The sequence below is a fragment of the Orcinus orca genome, chromosome 2, assembly GCF_937001465.1.
Source record: "Orcinus orca chromosome 2, mOrcOrc1.1, whole genome shotgun sequence".
Classification (NCBI taxonomy): Eukaryota; Metazoa; Chordata; class Mammalia; order Artiodactyla; family Delphinidae; genus Orcinus; species Orcinus orca.
This window is the reverse complement of record NC_064560.1, coordinates 193,225,460-193,245,765: the sequence shown is the minus strand read 5'-3', so window position 1 is coordinate 193,245,765 and position 20,306 is coordinate 193,225,460. Positions and strand designations below refer to the sequence as shown.

The 20,306-nt window shown below is 47.3% G+C and overlaps 1 protein-coding gene and 1 long non-coding RNA gene across 3 annotated transcripts; one reads left to right on the top strand and one right to left on the bottom strand.

Annotated features, from left to right (window-relative positions):
* Positions 1–4,915: 4,915 nt before the first annotated feature.
* On the bottom strand, positions 4,916–14,712 carry BDKRB1 (bradykinin receptor B1). 2 transcript variants are annotated; one of them, XM_033419691.2, is made up of 3 exons: positions 12,483–14,712; positions 5,096–6,068; positions 4,916–5,020 (listed from the first exon to the last, which is right to left on the bottom strand). In XM_033419691.2, exons 2-3 carry the CDS (start codon positions 6,056–6,058, stop codon positions 4,985–4,987), a joined length of 999 nt encoding a protein of 332 aa, XP_033275582.1. In that variant the 5' UTR covers positions 6,059–6,068; positions 12,483–14,712; the 3' UTR covers positions 4,916–4,984. The 2 variants fall into 2 exon arrangements, 1 of the variants encoding a protein (XP_033275582.1); XR_007475290.1 differs by lacking the exons at positions 4,916–5,020; positions 5,096–6,068 and adding an exon at positions 7,654–12,277.
* LOC125963393 (uncharacterized) lies at positions 6,009–17,197 on the top strand. Its single transcript, XR_007475295.1, has 2 exons — positions 6,009–7,647; positions 15,052–17,197. It is a non-coding gene; the product is annotated as an uncharacterized LOC125963393 (long non-coding RNA).
* Positions 17,198–20,306: the final 3,109 nt, after the last annotated feature.

Here is a 20,306-nt window from a genome sequence, read left to right as displayed (position 1 = left end):
GTTGTGTTGCTATAAACTTCCCTCTTAGAACTGCTTGTGCTGCATCCCATAGGTTTTGGGTCATCGTGTCTCCATTGTCATTTGTTTCTAGGTATTTTTTGATTTCCTCTTTGATTTCTTCAGTGATCACTTCGTTATTAAGTAGTGTATTGTTTAGCCTCCATGTGTTTGTATTTTTTACAGATCTTTTCCTGTAATTGATATCTAGTCTCATAGCGTTGTGGTCGGAAAAGATACTTGATACAATTTCAATTTTCTTAAATTTACCAAGGCTTGATTTGTGACCCAAGTTATGATCTATCCTGGAGAATGTTCCATGAGTGCTTGAGAAAAATGTGTATTCTGTTGTTTTTGGATGGAATGTCCTATAAATATCAATTAAGTCCATCTTGTTTAATGTATCATTTAAAGCTTGTGTTTCCTTATTTATTTTCATTTTGGATGACCTGTCCATTGGTGAAAGTGGGGTGTTAAAGTCCCCTACTATGAATGTGTTACTGTCGATTTCCCCTTTTATGGCTGTTAGTATTTGCCTTATGTATTGAGGTGCTCCTATGTTGGGTCATAAATATTTACAATTGTTATATCTTCTTCTTGGATCGATCCCTTGATCATTATGTAGTGTCCTTCTTTGTCTCTTATAATAGTCTTTATTTTAAAGTCTCTTTTGTCTGATATGAGAATTGCTACTCCAGCTTTCTTTTGGTTTCCATTTGCATGGAATATCTTTTTCCACCCCCTTACTTTCAGTCTGTATGTGTCTCTAGATCTGAAGTGGGTCTCTTGTAGACAGCAGATATATGGGTCTTGTTTTTGTATCCATTCAGCCAATCTGTGTCTTTTGGTGGGAGCATTTAATCCATTTACATTTAAGGTAATTACGGTTATGTGTGTTCCTTTTCCCATTTTCTTAATTTTTGGGGGTTTGTTATTGTAGGTCTTTTCCTTCTCTTGTGTTTCTTGCCTAGAGAAGATCCTTTAGCATTTGTTGTAAAGCTGGTTTGGTGGTGCTGAACTCCCTCAGCTTTTGCTTGTCTGTAAAGGTTTTAATTTCTCCATCAAATCTGAATGAGATCCTTGCTGGGTAGAGTAATCTTTGTTGCAGGTTTTTCTCCTTCATCACTTTAAATATGTCCTGCCACTCCCTTCTGGCTTGCAGAGTTTCTGCTGAAAGATCAGCTGTTAACCTTATGGGGATTCCCTTGTGTGTTATTTGTTGTTTTTCCCTTGCTGCTTTTAACACGTTTTCTTTGTATTTAATTTTTGACAGTTTGGTTAATATGTGTCTTGGCATGTTTATCCTTGGATTTGTCCTGTATGGGACTCTCTGTGCTTCCTGGACTTGATTAACTATTTCCTTTCCCATATTAGGGAAGTTTTCAACTATAATCTCTTACAATATTTTCTCAGTCCCTTTCTTTTTCTCTTCTTCTTCTGGAACCCCTATAATTCGAATGTTGGTGCGTTTAATGTTGTCCCAGAGGTCTCTGAGACTGTCCTCAGTTCTTTTCATTCTTTTTTCTTTATTCTGCTCTGCAGTAGTTATTTCGACTACTTTATCTTCCAGGTCACTTATCCGTTCTTCTGCCTCAGTTATTCTGCTTTTGATCCCATCTAGAGTACTTTAAATTTCATTTATTGTGTTGTTCATCGTTGCTTGTTTCATCTTTAGTTCTTCTAGGTCCTTGTTAAACGTTTCTTGCATTTTGTCTATTCTATTTCCAAGATTTTGGATCATCTTTACTATCATTATTCTGAATTCTTTTTCAGGTAGACTGCCTATTTCCTCTTCATTTGTTAGGTCTGGTGGGTTTTTACCTTGCTCCTTCATCTGCTGTGCATTTCTCTGTATTCTCATTTTGCTTAACTTACTGTGTTTGGGGTCTTCTTTTCGCAGGCTGCAGGTTTGTAGTTCCTGTTGTTTTTGGTGTCTGTCCCCAGTGACTAAGGTTGGTTCAGTGGGTTGTGTAGGCTTCCTGGTGGAGGGTACTAGTGCCTGTGTTCTGGTGGAAGAGGCTGGATCTTGTCTTTCTGGTGGGCAGGTCCACATCTGGTGGTGTGTTTTGGGGTGTCTGTGGACTTATTATGATTTTAGGCAGCCTCTCTGCGAATGGGTGGGGTTGTGTTCCTGTCTTGCTAGTTTTTTGGCATAGGGTGTCCAGCACTGTAGCTTGCTGGTCGTTGAGTGAAGCTGGGTGTTGGTGTTGAGATGGAGATCTCTGGGAGATTTTCGCCATTTGATATTATGTGGAGCTGGGGGCTCTCTTGTGGACCAGTGTCCTAAAGTTGGCTCTCCACCTCAGAGGTACAGCACTGACTCCTGGCTGCAGCACCAAGAGCCTTTCGTCCACACGGCTCAGAATAAAAGGGAGAAAAAGTAGAAAGAAAGAAAGAGGATAAAATAAAATAAGGTAAAATAAAATAAAGTTATTAAAATAAAAAAAAACAATTATTAAGAGAAAAAAAATTTTTTAAGTAAAAAACAGACGGATAGAACCCTAGGACAAATGGTGAAAGCAAAGCTATACAGACAAAATCTCACACAGAAGCATACACATACACACTCACAAAACGAGGAAAAGGGGAACAAATAATATATCTTGTTCTCAAAATCCACCTCCTCAATTTGGGATGATTCGTTGTCTATTCAGGTATTCCACAGATGCAGGGTACATCAAGTTGATTGTGGAGCTTTAATCCGTTGCTTCTGAGGCTGCTGGGAGAGATTTCCCTTCTCTTCTTTGTTCGCACAGCTCCCGGGGTTCAGCTTTGGATTTGGCCCCGCCTCTGCGTGTAGGTCGCCTGAGGGCGTCTGTTCTTCGCTCAGACAGGACGGGGTTAAAGGAGAAGCTGCTTCGGGGGCTCTGGATCACTCAGGCCGGGGGGAGGGAGGGGTACGGAGTGCGGGCTGGACCTGCGGCGACAGAGGCCATCGTGACGTTGCACCAGCCTGAGGCGCGCCATGCGTTCTCCCGGGGAAGTTGTCCCTGGATCCTGGGACCCTGGCAGTGGCGGGCTGCACAGGCTCCTGGGAGGGGAGGTGTGGAGACTGACCTGTGGTCGCACACAGGCTTCTTGGTGGCGGCGGCAGCAGCAGCCTTAGCGTCTCATGCCCGTCTCTGGGGTCTGCACTGTTAGCCGCGGCTCGCGCCCATCTCTGGAGCTCCTTTAAGCAGTGCTCTGAATCCTCGTCTCCTCGCGCACCAGGAAACAAAGAGGCAAGAAAAAGTCTCTTGCCTCTTTGGCAGGTCCAGACCTTTTCCCGGACTCCCTCCCGGCCAGCCGTGGCGCACTAACCCCCTGCAGGCTGTGTTCACGCCGCCAACCCCAGTCCTCTCCCAGCGCTCCGACCAAAGCCCGAGCCTCAGCTCCCAGCCCCGCCCGCCCCGGCGGGTGAGCAGACAAGCCTTTCGGGCTGGTGAGTGCCGGTCGGCCCTGATCCTCTGTGCGGGAATCTCTCCGCTTCGCCCTCCGCACCCCTGTGGCTGTGCTCTCCTCCACAGCTCCAAAGCTCCCCCGCTCCGGCACCCGCAGTCTCCGCCCGCGAAGGGGCTTCCTGGTGTGTGGAAACCTTTCCTCCTTCACAGCTCCCTCCCACTGGTGCAGGGCCCATCCCTATCCTTTTGTCTCTGTTTATTCTTTTTTCTTTTGCCCTACCCAGGTACGTGGGGAGTTTCTTGCCTTTCGGGAGGTCAGAGGTCTTCTGCCAGCATTCAGTGGGTGTTCTGTAGGAGTTATTCCACGTGTAGATGTATTTCTGATGTATGTGTGGGGAGGAAGGTGATCTCCGCGTCTTACTCTTCCGCCATCTTCCGGGTAGAGTCCACAGCCTCTTTTTTGATAACCCTAGAAGGAGACCATCCCCTTTCCCTCTGAATGCTCCAGGTACTGGGTCTGTGTCACGTGCATGCGATTTCTCATTTACTTTTTTTTTATACTATAATTATTTCGATCTACGCAAGCTCCTTGTGGATAGGCTCTCTAGCTATGTCATCTCTCTAGTCCTAGCAGTTAACTTAGAACATTTTGGATGGACAGGCAAGTGGAAAGGTAACAAGACATGCTCACTGGAAACTTGTTTCCTACCACTGTGACAAATTAACCATAAACTTGGTGACTTAAAAACAACACAGATTTATTACCTTCTGGTTCTGGAGACCAGGCATCACTGGGCTGAAATCAAGATGTCAGCAGGGCTGGTTCCAGAAGGAGGCTCCAGGGAGGATCCATTTCTTTGCCATTTCACGTCTCGACAGGGGACCTGCAATTCTTGGCCTGTGGCGCCTTCATTGTATCCCTCCAGCCTTCTCTGTCTCTGACACTTCTGCCTCCTCTTTTTATAAAGACCCTTGTGATGACATTGGGTCACCCAGATAACCCAGGATAATTTTCCATCTCAAGATCCTTTGCTTAATTACATCTGCAAAGTCCCCATTACCCTGTACACATTTACAGGTTCCAGGGACTAGGTCCTGGTGATCTTGGGGGACCATCATTCAGCTTATTACAGTAGTATTTATTACGTCAGTAATAGTTGATGAGGAAGTCACACTTCTTGGCTCCCTGATGCTTACTTTTTAAAATAAATTTATTTATTTTATTTATTTATTTTTGGTTGCGTTGGGTCTTCGTTGCTGCGCGCAGGCTTTCTCTAGTTGCGGCGAGCGGGGGCCACTCTTCATTGCAGTGCGTGGGCTTCTCATTGCGGTGGCTTCTCTTGTTGCGGAGCACGGGCTCTAGGTGCGCGGGCTTCAGTAGTTGTGGCTCTCCGGCTCCAGAGCGCAGGCTCAGTAGTTGTGGCGCACAGGCTTAGTTGCTCCGCGGCATGTGGGATCTTCCCGGACCAGGGCTCGAACCCGTGTCCCCTGCATTGGCAGGAGGATTCTAAACCACTGTGCCACCAGGGAAGTCCCTCCCCGCTGTTTTAATTCCACCAGAAAAGTTGAAGGATTTCTTTTCTATGGGACGTGGATATTGGAGTCAGTCATCTAGGGATGCATCGTTTATAAAGTTCCCAGACCTTGGTCCTGAAAAGCTGGCCCAAAAAGACATAAATCAGTCATCTAGGGATGCATCGTTTATAAAGTTCCCAGACCTTGGTCCTGAAAAGCTGGCCCAAAAAGACATAAATCACTGGATTCAGGCAGCTGTTGATGAAAGCAAAGAAGTTGGCCCATTGCAGGCCCAGGTCGGTGAAATTCTCCCAGAAGCAGCCTCTAACAGCCCGCACCTCGAGCAGGAATTCCAGGAAGGCAAAGAAGTGGTAGGGGGTCCAGCAGAGCAGGAAGGCAGCCACAAGCAAGAGGATCAGGGCCGTGGTCTTGCCATCCGTGGGCCCCCCGTGCCTTGTCTTTCTGACCTCCCCCCGCCCTCGCAGGGCTGCCAGGATGTGACAGTTGAAGAAGACAATTGCAACCAGTGGGAGGAGGAACCCCAGCACGTTTAACTCCACCATCCTTGCAAAGGGCCAGGCCTCGCTGGGGTACAGCAACACACAGGCGGAGATGTTCAGTTCCGGGACAGCTTTGACGGAGCGCAGCAGGAACGTGGGGATACTTAGGAGGCCCCCCATGGCCCAGATGAGCACGCAGGTGGCCTGAGCCCACCGCCGTCGCCGCCGCCTCCGGCTGGCCATGGGGTGCACCAGCACGCAGTAGCGGTCCTGGCTGATGGCCACCACCAGGAAGATGCTGATGAAGAGATTGGCCTTGATGACACCGTTGACCACGCGGCAGAGGAGGGCTCCAAAAGGCCAGTTGAATTCCTTCCAGATGTTCTCTGCCCAGAAGGGCAAGCCCAAGATGAATACCAGGTCGGAAGCCGCCAGGTTGGCCAGGTAGATTTCTGCCGTGTTCAGACGCCGTCGGGCCAGGAGAAAGACGGACAGCACAAAGAGGTTTCCCAGCAGCCCACAGAAGCAGATGGTGATGATAAATGTGGGTAAGACTCTATGCAGCAGGTCCCAGGCTTCCTGAGCGCTGTCGCAGGACGTGGCATTTGGAGGCGGGAGCTGGCTCTGGTTGGAGGACTGGAACTCCAGGAGGGTCTGGGAGGCCATCCACGGTGACCTGCAATGAACATCACAGAGCATCACATGGGAGGCGGCCATTCTACCCCGCAGCCCATCCAGTGTGTCCCCAGTTTTGGAAAATAAAGTTTTATTGGCACACAGCCGCATCCATTCATTTACCTTTTGTGTTACAACAGCAGAGTTGAGTGGTTGCAACAGTGGCCCTTTGGCCTGCCAAACTGAAAATACTTACCCCCTATTCCCTTAGAGGAAAAGTATGCTGACCCCGGGTATAAAGGAAAGGACCAGGGCTTTTGAAACCCGAGTTCAAATCTTGACGTAACTACTTGTTGTGGGCCACTTAGACCAACTGACTTTTATTTTCCTTTTTGAACATTGGACCTAATTGTATCCCTCTTGTGGGATTGTGGCAAGGACTGGCGAGTGTATCTGTGGAGAGCTTGGCCTGGTCGCCTGGCTTAGAGGAAGCGCTCAGTGGAAAGGGAGGACGAGTCTTATTTGCAACCATACCATTATTATCAGCACTGTTTCGTTACACAAAGTACTGGCACAAAGTAGGTGCTCGTGTTTGATTGAAGGAGTACCTACTTTGCACCAGTACTTTGCCAGGTGCTGGAGATCCGGGGAACAAGGCCCAGCCCCCTGGAGGTGCTCGCCATCTAGAGGGAGGCAGACATGGAGACAGTGGTCGATGACCGGAGATGGAATGAAGCAAGGAAGAGGCCCGGCCCTCAGGGATGCTGATCCACTGGGACGGGGACCAGTCAGGTGGAGGAGGTGAGGGCAGTAGTAGAAGGTGGGGGGTTTCTGGCACTCCACACCTAAAATTCCTCCTCCCATCTGGATGAGTTAATATATGCAAAGTGCTTCAAAGGGTTCCTGGCTCTTTGTAGGCACTTGCTACCCGTTAGCTACTGTTATCATCATCGTTATCCTTAGTGATGCCTAAGAGTCCTTCCCTTCAACTGGGCATAACTCATAGCATCCAACACAAGATATCACGTAAGAGAACTGATCTCGGGAAAATCTATTCGGCTCTGCAGTCTTAGGCAATCACTTTGTGTCTCTGAGCCCGACTTTCATCTGCGGAGGACGTGATGACCTTCTCGCTGTGATGCTGCAACCCACACACTGTGCCATTCACATTGGGTAAAATCCATGGGTCCCTCCATTCATTCATCCACTAGACAAGTATGTACTGAGCACACACTATGTGCTAGGCACTGTTCTAGGTGTTTGGGACATAGCAGTGAATCAAACAAGCAACACCCCCTGCCCTCAAGGTGCTTCTAGCCTTATGGGAGGAGAGAGGCGATGACAGTAAGTATACTGAATAAACCCGTTAGCCGGGGAGGGGCAGCCATGGAAGCGGTGAGATGCGACCAGGCTCTAGGTATGGTCTGAAGGTAGAATCACCATGATTTCCAGTCGGATATGGGTTATGACAAAAGGGGAATTGCATGATGCTTAGATGTTTGTCCTGAGCCCCCGGAAATAGGAAGCTGCAGTCAACTGAACTGGAGACGACAGAGTGACGGTGGAGCAGGTTTCTTGGCGGGGAAGATCGGGGGTTCACATCTGGACGTGTGAAGGCTGAGCTGTCTGTTGGACATCAGGTGGGGATACTGGGGCAGTTGGCTACACAGCACTGGTGTTGGGAGACCACGTCTGATACAGCGATACATCATTGGGAGTTGTAATCACATGGATGGTATTTGGTATTTAAAGCCACAGGACTGGATGAAAGCACAAGGGAGAGTGCAGGCAGAGAAGAGAATCAGCTGCTGGGCTGCCAGCTGACAGGTCAGCAGAGGACATGGGAAATGAAGGGTTAGGAGGCTATGACATATCTGTGGCTTACAGGGTTCTGACCCAGAGCGTATGGAGGAGAAAGGACACTCTTCTTCTGTCATTGATTTCAGGGCATAAATCCACAATGAAGTATTTATTTTGTTATTTGGCAATACTTTTCAATTTTGCAATGAGTCCTTCTGGCAACAATGAGCAAAAAAAGAACGTTTAATGACAATTTAAGTCCTGAACTTCTGTCTCTCAGGGAAGTCAATGATGAATGTGTAACTTTGCACACACAATTTGTAATTGCATATAAACGAGTTTCAGTATTTTACCAATTGATATGGAGGTTATATTTGACAAGATTTACAAAATCCTAAAACATAAGATTTGTAGTTCAGAATTACTGAACTACGAACTTTTGTGCTGAAGTTGATGAGGAATTTTTTTTTGGCCGTGCCGTGGGGCTTGTGAAATCTTTGTGAAGTTCCCCAACCAGGGATCAAACCCATGCCCTCGGCAATTAAAGCACAGAGTCCTACACACTGGACCGCCAGGGAATTCCCTGGATGAGGAATTAAAACAACTCTAGCGTGCATTTTCTTTCTCTGCCGCCCATCGTAAATCAATTTTAGAAGACACTAAGTGCTGTAAAATGTTACTCAACTATTTGTTACAGCAGAGTTGAGAAATTTTGTAGAATTTTTTCCAAATCGATGAGGAATCTTCGAACAAGTATTCAATGAGTGGAGCACTGAAGCAGCAGCTTTTAGAACCTTTAGCAGATTGTAGTTATTGAAAACAAAATTTTATGCAGAAAATAATTGAAATTTATAGCTAAAAAGGCACGGGAGAAAATGATCAAACTAAGCGATGAGTGGTCAAATGGTGCACAAGGTTTAATTGTTGAATTTTATAATGAGCTTTGGGATGTCTCAATTTGTGGGAAGCATCTTTTCAATTGGAGAAGTTCATATTTTGTACAAAATTGAGATGAAATTGGGACAGCCCCTGATCTGCCACATCTAAATCTGACAAAGCAATCAAAACTTATAAATAGCTACAACTTACCTGAAGAGTTTAATGTGGTGAAAATATTTGTTGAAGGAGCTCGAACTAAGGCAAAAAGACAGCACCCGTGAAAATATCTGGGCTGAAATATTTACCTAATTCCATATGCAAAGAATTAGACTTGAGAATAGCCTCTGCTTGGCAGAATTTGCTCAGAGTTTATCAGATACCTCAACACCTGCAGAGAGAACATTTTCTTCATTAAATATTTTCTGGTCCAAGAGAAGAGTCCATTGAAGGTGCTAATTTAAATTTATGAACCATAAAATTTGAAGGAAAAAAAGTTCAGGCCATTATATGGAACCATTAAAAACAATAAGACCATATTGAGAGAAAAATACATTCTCTGGAAAATGCCAAAGACGTATGAGAGTCAGGTGCAAGCCCAAGAAGCTAGTTGTAGCACTTGCATATGTGCCCAAACTAATTATTTTGCTTACGTTATTTTTCAATGTTCGGTTAATTAGCATAAAGAAAATCTTTCATTTTGCCTTAATATATGTAGATGGATGAATACATTTAGACTTTTCTGGAAGAAATATTTTTGACTAGAGCTGCTTTATAGCTCCATTAATGTAATATAACCAATTAGTTGGGGGGGGTGTGTGTGTACATAGGCATACATGTATGTATAATTAAATATACATATTTTTTAAAAATAGCTTTTGATTAGAACTGCTTCATAACTCCATCAATATAACATAATCGGTTTTAAGTGTCTTGTAGTGATTGCTTTGGCAGCCACAGGAAAGCAATACACTCAGATACCTGGGGGCCCCTCCGCGCCCCCTCCCCCTGGCAGCCCCCTTGTCCTACACACACATGTGGGAGCTGCTTCCGAAGACTGCCGTTGGGCCTCATGCCATTCCTTCCCGTGTGCTTCGCTGCACGTGCTAAGGAAGCTCTATGTGCCATGGAAAACCCAAGCATCTCTGTCTCAGCCCCAATCTCCCACCGACGCTGGGGCTGCAGAGTAAGCCCCTGATGCCAGACCCGACCCTTCACTGTCAGCCACACCTGTGATCTGTGGGCTGTGCTGGGCTTCAGGTAACCTGATCCTGACAACATGCCTGGGAGGAGGGATGGCTGTCTTGTGCCCATTGTACAGATGGGCAAACAGAGGTGAAGAGAAGTGAAGTGACTTGCCTACATTCATACGGCGGTAGGAGCCAGTCTGTTTATACATGGCTCTTCTTCCAGGCCCAGCTCAGGGTCAGACCTCTTTTACCTAGCGTGCTATGACCATAAACAGAATGGGCCTGGTGTTAGGGAGCCTGGACTTGGGTCCTGGGGTCACCAAACTGTGATTCTGGGCAAGTCAGATAACTTCTCTGAGCCTCAGTTTGTTCGTCTGTAGAATGGGAATAACGGCAGTTATTACAAAGAGTCATGGTGAAGCTTGAAGGAGATTATACCTGTAGAATCCCCTTGTAGGCTGCAAAGCATCAAATATGAAGCTCAAATGATGATGACCACCACGACAATAATAATGGTGATGACCACGGTAGTAATAATGTGACGATAAAGTGTCCTGGTCCCTCCGAGTGTAAGCAACCTCTCCTTCATGTGGGCTACTCTGGTGTCAGAACACGAGGTTGGAAAGTACCAAGAGACCCCTTTTCTGCTCTTCCTGAGCTGAGGAACAGTTCAGGGATTACCTGGCACCTAGCACACTAGGAAACTAAGGAACTAAAATTCCGGAAAGCCGAGTTCCAGGAGGGCCTGGCTTCTTGGCAGTGGGATTCTTGTTCGTCTCCAGCCTTGGAGCTTTCACCACCAGGAGGTTTAAGGAGAAGCTGGAAGGAGGGGAGCGGTTCGTTGTGGATGCTGAGACAGACCCCGGATGTGGTCTGCTTTGCTTCCCTCCCTTTCCTCCTCCAGGTCACCTTGAACGTGTGAGACAGGGGTCGAGTCCCCTCTGAAGTGTGGGTGTCTGGGCAGGAAAGGGTAGCTTTGGGAGGCAGTGGAGGGGGCCTGGCTCCTGTGTGCTCCTGAGGGACCACAGGTCAGCAAGAGGCAGGGGCTGCCCGGGCACCGCCAGACCAAAACATGGGCTGTTGTACCCCAGAGCCGTGCAGTCGGCAGAATGATGGTCCCCAAAGGTGTCCACATCCTAGTCCCTGGAACCTGCAAATATGTTCCCTTACATGGTAAAGGGGACTTTGCAGATGGGGTTGAGGTAAGAATCTTGAGATGGGGAGATGATGCTGGATTATGGAGGTGGGCTTGACGTCATCACGAGTGAAAGTGATTTCATTTATAAGTAAAAGAGGGAGGTAGGGGGCGGTCAAAGGCAGGAGGAGAGTAGAAGATGTTATGCCATTGGCTTGGAAGATGGAGGAGGCGCCATGAGCTAAGGAACACAGGCAGCCTCTAGAAGTCAGAAAAAGCAAGGAACGGCTTCTCCCTTCGAGCCTCCAGAAGGAGAACAACCCTAGCCAACACCTTGGCTTTAGCCCAGTGAGGCTGATTTTGAACCTCTGACCTCCAGGAATATCAGATAACACACTTGTGTTGTTTGAAGCCGCTAGCTTTGTGCTAATTTGTTACAACAGCAAATGGACAGTAATACACGGGTCAAGGCTTCACCCTGCCCAGGAAACCAGGAACTGTCACCTATGCCACCAGCAGAAACCTCTTACTTCAGCTTGAATCTGATTGGTTCAGCAGACACGGCCCGCCATCCCATGGGACCCGGCTGGGTCCGTGGCCACGGCACGTGTTTGCTCAAGCCGAGCCTATTTTCAGGAGGTCGTCTTTACCAGCTGCTGCCTGTGTTTACGTAAAGTTGGCCAGAGAGGAGAAAGCTTCCTTTGTTGGTTCCGAGTCTTAGCTCTGATATTTGCCTGGCACGTAGTACGTGGTCAAAACCCAGCAGCTATTGATATGTTTAGTCATATTTGATCTTACCTGAAAAAGTCAAGAGTGACATTGGGCAAGTCTACTAGACATGATCGCTTCTGTAATTTCTATGTGATACTTTCTGAGTTCTGCACATTAGAACACTGGTGCATGCTACTTCTTCAACAAATTAGCCTTCTTCAAATTAATTCCAACTTCAACAGTGAGGTGATGATAAAGGCATTTGAAATACAGACATAGATATTAAAGGATGTCAACCCAATCACATCATAAGATACTGTTTTCAATCCACAAATAACCCAACCAGTTATTGGCATTATGAAATTTTGTAAGCGATCCTGGGGAGACCAATTTGATTTTTATAAATTGGAATTTGTAGACTGTAACTGGTCAGAGTCCACACGGAGCTCTGATGACTGCATTCAGCTTCTCCATGTTTCATGCGACCTTGAGGTAAAGAGCTGCCGGAGGTACTCTCCTGTTTCAAACATCCTTCCTCCTCCTCTTCTGGAAAAGCATCTAAAACCCAAAGTAGGCATGGAACACAGTCTCTTAAATGGATTCAGGATTACAACAACAGAAACAACAGAACAGAAAGCTGAAACAGAAAGCTGAAAACTCTGCCAATATTAGTTGTAAAAGGAAAATTTTTTCCCCTGAGATATGAATCTTCTCTTATATTTTACTCTGATAAGAGAGGAAAAAAAGATGGTCATTTACTTACCCAAAGTGAAAGAGGTCGCAACTTCAGCTGGGCTTTCTGATGGTGAGAGTGGCCTCTGGAGATATCTTCTGTTCTGGGAAGCCCTATGGAAGTGTGGTGGCCTTAAATTACATAACTCCTACTCCAGTGATGTCATCGGCTGGACTGCTGAAAAAGTGGGTCTTTCAGACAGAGGAGACAAGCTGGAATTTTGAAAGAAAAACAACTTTGCACTTTAGGGCTGAAAAGTGATTACTCAACTACCATCTCCATCTTTAATTTCGTAACATCTGGGAAGGTCCCGCAATCCTGCCCAAGAATGATATGGTGACCAACATGCCCTTAAAACACATTTTGGCATCACTGAGTCCCCACAAGCCTGAGTGATGATTCTACCCATTCGCACTGGGGACCTGAACGCTTGGGGCTCTGCAGCAGCTTTTGTGGGAGCTGACTTGAATGTCCACTTTTGAATTTGGGTCACGAAGGGTACATCACCAAGAATCCATCACTGTGGACCCCATTAAACAAACAGTGAGCCACAAAGAGCTTGACTCATGCAATAGGCAGAGCTGAGTAAGGTCAGATGCACTTCTCCATCATCTTCCCTGGCAGTTCTGAAGTCTGTTTTTGATGTAAGCCTGCGGATATCAAGTTGGACCACTCAGGGCCTCGTGTTCAGACAGTCTGACATTTCTGGCTTTTTTGAGAGTCAGACCTCAAGAGCCTTTGACCGGATGCCGCCTACTTTCTATCTTAGCCCCTAAAAATGGAGATGTTCTAATCTCCCTCCCTAAGTGCAGGAGAATGCTTCCACACCAGGGCTTGATTCCAGCTTCTGGAAAGTGACTCCCAAATCTCAGGCCTCTGTCCTCCCTACACCCTAGTCCTGCCTCTTGGATGCTCTGCTTGTATTTCTTGATGTCACCTTGAGCCTGGCGTGTCTGGAGCAGAAAATGTCCCCTTTGTCCTCAGAATCTGGCCTCCTCACCATGTTTCCCTTTTCTATTACTAACACCTCACTGGAGATAAACTGCACTTTTGAATTTCCTAGCAGTTTTCTCCCATTGCTGGACATCTTAAAATTGTGGAAGCAGGTTGAAAAAAAAAAAAGGACACCCCAAGGATCAGATGTGTATTTTAGGGAGGAAGCTGGAATTTATCTCTGGGGAAGGGCCCTTCGTATCAGGAGAGGTCGGGGACTTTTTCAGTCATGCAGATGTTAGGTGAGTGCCTGCCATCATTTTGGGGTAGATTTTAACTAGAGAAATGTCTCCAAATCCCAGTCGTCAGTCCTTCCTAATTAGTAAAGTAGATCAGAGTCTCACCAGCCAGACCCGCCTTTGCAGAAGGTGGTTGGCTTTTCTCCCTTTGATGTGAGTTTATACAGGATTGTTTCTGAGAAGTATCTGCTCTCAGGAGATGTCTGCCAGCTCCAACACAGATTTACCCACAGGATATCATGACTCCGGCCCTGCCGGGAGGTGGGGTGCACAGGCCTGACCTTGGCTTTGCCTCACGTGGAGGACAGACTGTGAGAAGTGGCCTGTGCGTGGCAGGGCCACGTGGCCAGGACTGTCAGTATGTCACACGCCACTAGTGAGGGCTGAGTAAGTGGCACTGTGACAGCCCTGCCGAGGCCTTGGGGAGCCCCACCCTGTGGTGGAATGGAAAGTTCTCTGAAGAAAACGGATGCTTCCACTGTTGCTTTCCAGGATGGGAAAAGGGAAGTGGGCCTTGGTGCAGGGAGGAGAGGGTATCCTTCTGCCTCTGGGGCTGTGGGGTGTGGGAGCCTGAATTCTGGGGTCTGAGGGCAGGGTGAGGGAACCCCACGTGTAGGAAGGGACCACAGATCCCTGGAACGTGGAGAAGATGGGAGGAGGCTGAGAGTGACATGGCAAAGGCCTGGTGTGAGCTGTTCTGGGTGGAAGTGCCCTGGGCACTGGGACCCTTGTGGGGAGATGGGCATAGGTATTCATAAAAGCAATAGATAGAAGTCACAAATATTAGTTGACATGGCTGAAATGAAGACATCTTCATAGATACCCAAGAAAAGTATAGTAACCCATCCCTAAGAGGTAGTAAAAGTAATGTTCATCCACGTCTACTAAATAATTAGGCCCCGTTTTGTGAACCATAGAAATCACAATTCTCCGATCATTATACCAGAAGAAGAATGCCTCCGAGTTCCTGTGAAATCTGTATTCTGATTGAGGATCGTACAGTGGACTGTGAAATGCTTTGTTCACTAAGTATGTGAACTTAATATACGTTAGTTAATAAAACTGATTTTTTTTTTATTTTTTATTTTTTTGCGGTACACGGGCCTCTCACTGCTGTGGCCTCTGCCGTTGCGGAGCACAGGCTCCGGACGCGCAGGCTCAGCGGCCATGGCTCACGGGCCCAGCCGCTCCGCGGCACGTGGGATCTTCCCAGACCGGGGCACGAACCCGTGTCCCCTGCATCGGCAGGCGGACTCTCAACCACTGCGCCACCAGGGAAGCCCCCTAAAGCCGTTTTTTAATGTGTTAAAAATTATTTTAACAGATTTAAAATGATTATTTTAACTAATTTAAAATGATTACAGCAGAGACCGTTATAAGGCACAAAGAGGTGGCTGGTGGAAGACCCAGAAACAGAGGACAGCCTGGCCAGCTGGGCGGGACAGACCGACCCTCCCTGAAATTGCCCTCAGTGTTAACGCAGCGGGACCCCAGGCAGGTACGGTTGGGCTCGGACTATGCTCGATGCAGATTCAAGGAAAGGATGCGCTGGAGTTGTAGGAACTTGGGGACGAAGAGGTTATGTCCCCACTCTGGCATTCAGGATCGCTTTCCGGCTCTCCAGCCGCTAAGCCCTGGAGTCACTTTGTCTCTTCTCCTTTCCAGTCACATCCAGCAGCTTCTTCAAGGTCAAAGACTCTGGTATATTTCATCCAGCGCAACTCTACGAATGATATCTATATGACTAGCCTCTTGCGCGGGGGTGCGGGCGAGGGTCCTACTCAGCCCTTAAAATAGCTGGCATCTCTCTTACAACCTCCACTGCAGTTAGGGAAAGAAAACTACTGCGGGGCGACTTCCCACCAGGATGAAAGGCAGCATTTTCGTTTCCGTCTAGCTAGTGCTCTTCCCCTCTGCCCAAGCCTTCCTTCCCATCTTGGTTTTAGACACTCATGAAGCAAATAAGCCTGCAACAAAGAACCCCAAACCAATCTCCTTGCTTTCTGATTTTTTCCCCTTCAGTTTATCCTTGGGCTAGATGAATATTCCGGAAAGACTTGGATTTTGTCACTTCAACCCCCCTGGAATTCACAGACTCCTTGGCAGTCCTGCTGTGTCACCCAGAGCCACCTCTACCTGGTTCTTCCATTCTGGCTGAGAGGGAAGCCCCATGGGCCTAATGCATCTGGACTCACCGACCTGTGAGCGTTCGCTAGAAATCACCATCCCAATCCTCTCTTTCTGCTTCACGTGCATGCATCATTCAAATCCCATTGTAAGCTCTGCTGCTTTGTAAGCGCAGGTCTGAACGTTTTTCTTCCTGTTCTGCGAACGCGTGGGGAGCAGCTCCATGGGGCCAGGGGTGAACTGGGGGCGGGGGGCAGAGAGGACGTCTCAGCATCCGTGCTGGGCCACTCACGCTCAGGTGGATCTAGCAGGTGAGCAAGCAGACACCTGCAGCCCTGTGTGGCAAAGGCCACGGCAGAAGAGCACCGCACAGCTGCAGCACGAAGGGGGCAGGGCGGGGCAGGGCTGGAGTAACGGGTCATGATGCCAGGGAGATAAAAATAAACTCCTCCGTGTAGGTTTAACAAAGTGCAAAGACCCAGAAATCAACAGGGAGACAGCTGCCAACTTGAGTGTGTCCTGGGCATTCAGGCAGTGCAGGCACTGCCCTGGCCTGAGTTCATGGCCGTTTAGAAGCCAAGGGTTCTTGGGGCCTGTCACTCTGCAGAGAAAACTCCGCTGGGACAGGGGTTCCATGGACCACGAAAGTTTAAGAAAGTCCACAGAAAACTCTCCATCCCCATGTTGGTCTTGCTCTGGGAGATCAGGTTTTCTCAGCTGGGTAGTGGGCTCACTAGAAACCTCCTCTTAGGGAAGCTGGGAGGATCCCATGAGCTAACACAGCCTGGAGCTTGGCACATGCTGGCACTCAGGAAATGCCCCCCAGGGGCAACACTCAGAAGGGGTCTGCCAGAGGATGGTCAGCCATGTTCCTCGGTGTTCTACTGCCTAAGTCAGACCATGGCATGTCCTGTCTCGGGCCCAGGAGGACACTAAGATTGGACAGTGGCCCTCAAGGCCACAGCGCCCCACCCCCTGATGCATTTCTGATCATCCCTTTCACTCTCTCCACCTGTTCCCTGGCCTCCTTTTGAACAAGCCGTGCTGTCTCCTACCTCAGGGCCTTTGCACTGGCCATTCTCTCTGCCTGGAGCGCCCTTCCCATAGGGACCTGCACACTCACTCCCTCAGGTCCTTCTGGTCCCCACACATCCCCCCTTATCAGAGACCCCTCCCCTGAAATAGCCTTCCCTCCGCTTGCCCAGCTTCACTGTTTGTTACAGCCGTTATCATCACCTGGATACGTTCGTCCGTTTATCTTTTACTTCCTGTCTCTCCCAGCAGAATGTGAGCTGCACCGGGCAAAGGGTTTATCTCTTTTGATTAGACTCATGTTCCCAGCTCCTACAACAGGGCTCACATGCTTAATAAATATTTGCTGAATGACTTCATAACTCTATTTATTTATATACAAGAATATCAGCAGCTTGTCTCTGTATCAACATGCATGTCCCAAACCCCTTGTGGGTGCCAGGTCCTGTGTGGGCACTGGAGGGACAAAGGTGAATGCTGTCCCCTTGAGCAGCTCTTGGTCTGGCTGAGCACAAAGACAGGCAGACATCCAGTGACTATACTTTGTGGAATGCAAAGTGGCAATGAAGTACCAAGCTTCTGTCTGAGTGTCAAGACTGAAAGGATTTAATTCTGCTCAAGGCAGAGTTGGGAAAGTTTCATGGTGGAAGGATATTTGAGTGGGGTTTTGAGAGACGAATAGGAGTTTGGAAGTCAGGCAAGCTGAGAAAAATATTGTAGATGGAAGGACCCGCAGGCATACCATAAACACGCATGTGCACAGATGTGTTTGTGGAACACTCACTTGGAACTTGCAGTCAGAAAGCCCAGGTTCTAGCCATTCCCCTACCCCGCCCCATTTAGTCTTTCTTTATGTGAGATCACATAGCTCCTACCCTGGGGCAGGCCCTGTGCAGGTGTGCCCCCAAAGGCTCTTGGTTTGGTGCAGGAAAGGAATTAAACAGTTTCAGATCTTAGAGAGTGGGTACAGAGGGGGAGGCCGTCCACCTGCAATGCTCCTGGAAGGGAGCTGGGTAACGCACACAACCCTGGGAATGCTCTGACCCTCGGTTTCTTTATCTGAGATCATGCCCTACTTTGAGAGCAGTTCTGAAGATCATACACATGCATGGAAACTGTCAACATCACTTTATACAGATGTTCACAGGGTAAGATGAATGTTTATATATTGATGTAGTTTTTCCACTTTTATGACTTTTCTCTGTGTAATCTAGGAGAAAGTACCCATTTTCTAGTCAGCCTAGATGCCTAACTGGCCCACATGTACCACAAAAAATGGGACCATGAAGTAAAATTCCTCTTCCTTTGAAACCAGTAGTTCTCATAGGGTGTATTTAATGGAGATGGAATTGATGCTGTGAGCGTTTGTCTTTAACATAGATCATGTTGGCCCCCATGATGGGGGGTGCTTCTTTGAGCTGCAAACTCTGGGTACAGGGGAACTGAATGCGGAAGATAACTTTTACCTTTCCTGTAAGACTCAGGGTCACCCTTGACAGACAAGCAAACAGAGAAAACCACCTGTGATTGTAATTGTGGTGCGTTCTATGAAGAAACAGCTCAGGATGCAGTGTTCCACAAAATGGAGAGGGTGTGAGGACTTGTACCGAGGGAGGTCAGGGAGGCAGAGGGAAAACTGGGAGCAACAGGAGAAACCAATTGCAGAGCCAGAGGAGCTTAGTGAGGCAGAGGGAACAGCATAAACAAGGGCCCTGAGGCTGTGACAGCTCCCTCTGCCTGAGGAACTGAAGAAGCGAACACAGAAGGTGGAAGGGCTGGAGCGGAGGTGGACGCTGGGCAGGGCCAGACCAGACGGAGCCTGGGACAGCGGCTGATGGAGTTTGGAGCTTCCCAGGTCCAGTGGCATTGCAGGGTGCAGGAGGTCCAAGGGATCAGGACCTGTGAGAGTAAAAGGAAGGAAGGATCTGGGGCAAAGGGAGAACAGAGCTGCAGCGTAGTCTTAAGAGAAGCCTCTGAAGACCTGTGAAAATTCCTGGATGGGATGACCCTTCAAAGCTGTCTGAGTTGGGGCAAGATGGCTGGGCTTCCTACCTTCTCTCAGCCACTGGATGCAGGATGCCCTGGAAGAAGCAGCGCTTAAGGTAAGCACTACCTGCCGGCAGCTTCCCTGGCAGCTGGGGTAGCAGGTCCCTCATTCCCTAAGGAGCGTCCGGATGGCACATCAACCAGAAACAGGAAGCCACCAAAGGGTTCTAACCATCTAGAACGGTCAGCCTAGCTCTTGTGTGGCGGATGGGCTGGAAGGGTTCAAGGCTGGAAGAGGAGCCAGAGATGGGGATGGGTCTGAGATGCTGTTTGGAGGTAGGACCAGGAGTGCCTCGTGGTGCATGGGGCAGAGGGAAGCGTCAAAGGTTTTTCTAGGAGTAACTGGGTGGTACCATTAACCGAGATGGGGGAGATGAAGGGAGGAATATGTTTCTTAAAAAGAGAATCAAAAAGGCTGGTTTGGGACTTCAGTTGGAGATGCATGTGAAATACCTAAATGGCTTTCCAGTAGGCATTTGGATCAGAGAAGATTTTTCAGAAGAGAGTTGTTGGCATAGATGTGTATCAGTCAGGGCTCTCCAGAGAAGCAGAACCAATAGAATCTATCTATCATCCATCTGTCTATCTATCTATCTATCATCTGTCTATCATCCATCTGTCTATGTATCTATCTATCATCTATCTATCTATCATCTATCTATCTATCTATATCTATCTATATATCATCTATCTATCTATCATCTATCATCTATCATCCATCTGTCTATCTATCTATCATCTATCTATCTATCTATCTATATCTATCTATATATCATCTATCTATCATCTATCTATCTATCATCTATCTATCATCCATCTGTCTATGTATCTATCATCTATCTAGCTAGCTAGCTATCATCTATCTATCTATCATCTATCTATCTATCTATCTATATATCATCTATCTATATATATATCATCTATCTATCATCTATCATCTATATATCATCTATCTATCTATCATCCATCTGTCTACGTATCTATCATCTATCTATCATCTATCTATCTATCATCTATCTATCATTTATCTATCTATCTATCATCTATCTATCATCTATCTATTTTTCTATGTATCTATCATCTATCATCTAGCTAGCTATCTATCATCTATCTGTCTATCAATCTATCTATCTATCATCTATCACCCATCTGTCTATCTATCACCTATCATCTATCTATCTATCTATCTATCATCTATCCATCATCTATCTATCATCTATCTATCTGTCATCTACCTATCTATCATCTATCATATCTATCATCTACCTATCATATCTCTCTCTCTCTCTATCATCTATCTATCTATCTATCTATGGATTTATTTCAAGGAATTGGCTCACATCATTGTAGGGGTTGACAAGTCCAAAATCTGTAGGTCAGGTCAGCAGGCTGGAAACTCAAGCAGGAGCTGAAGCTC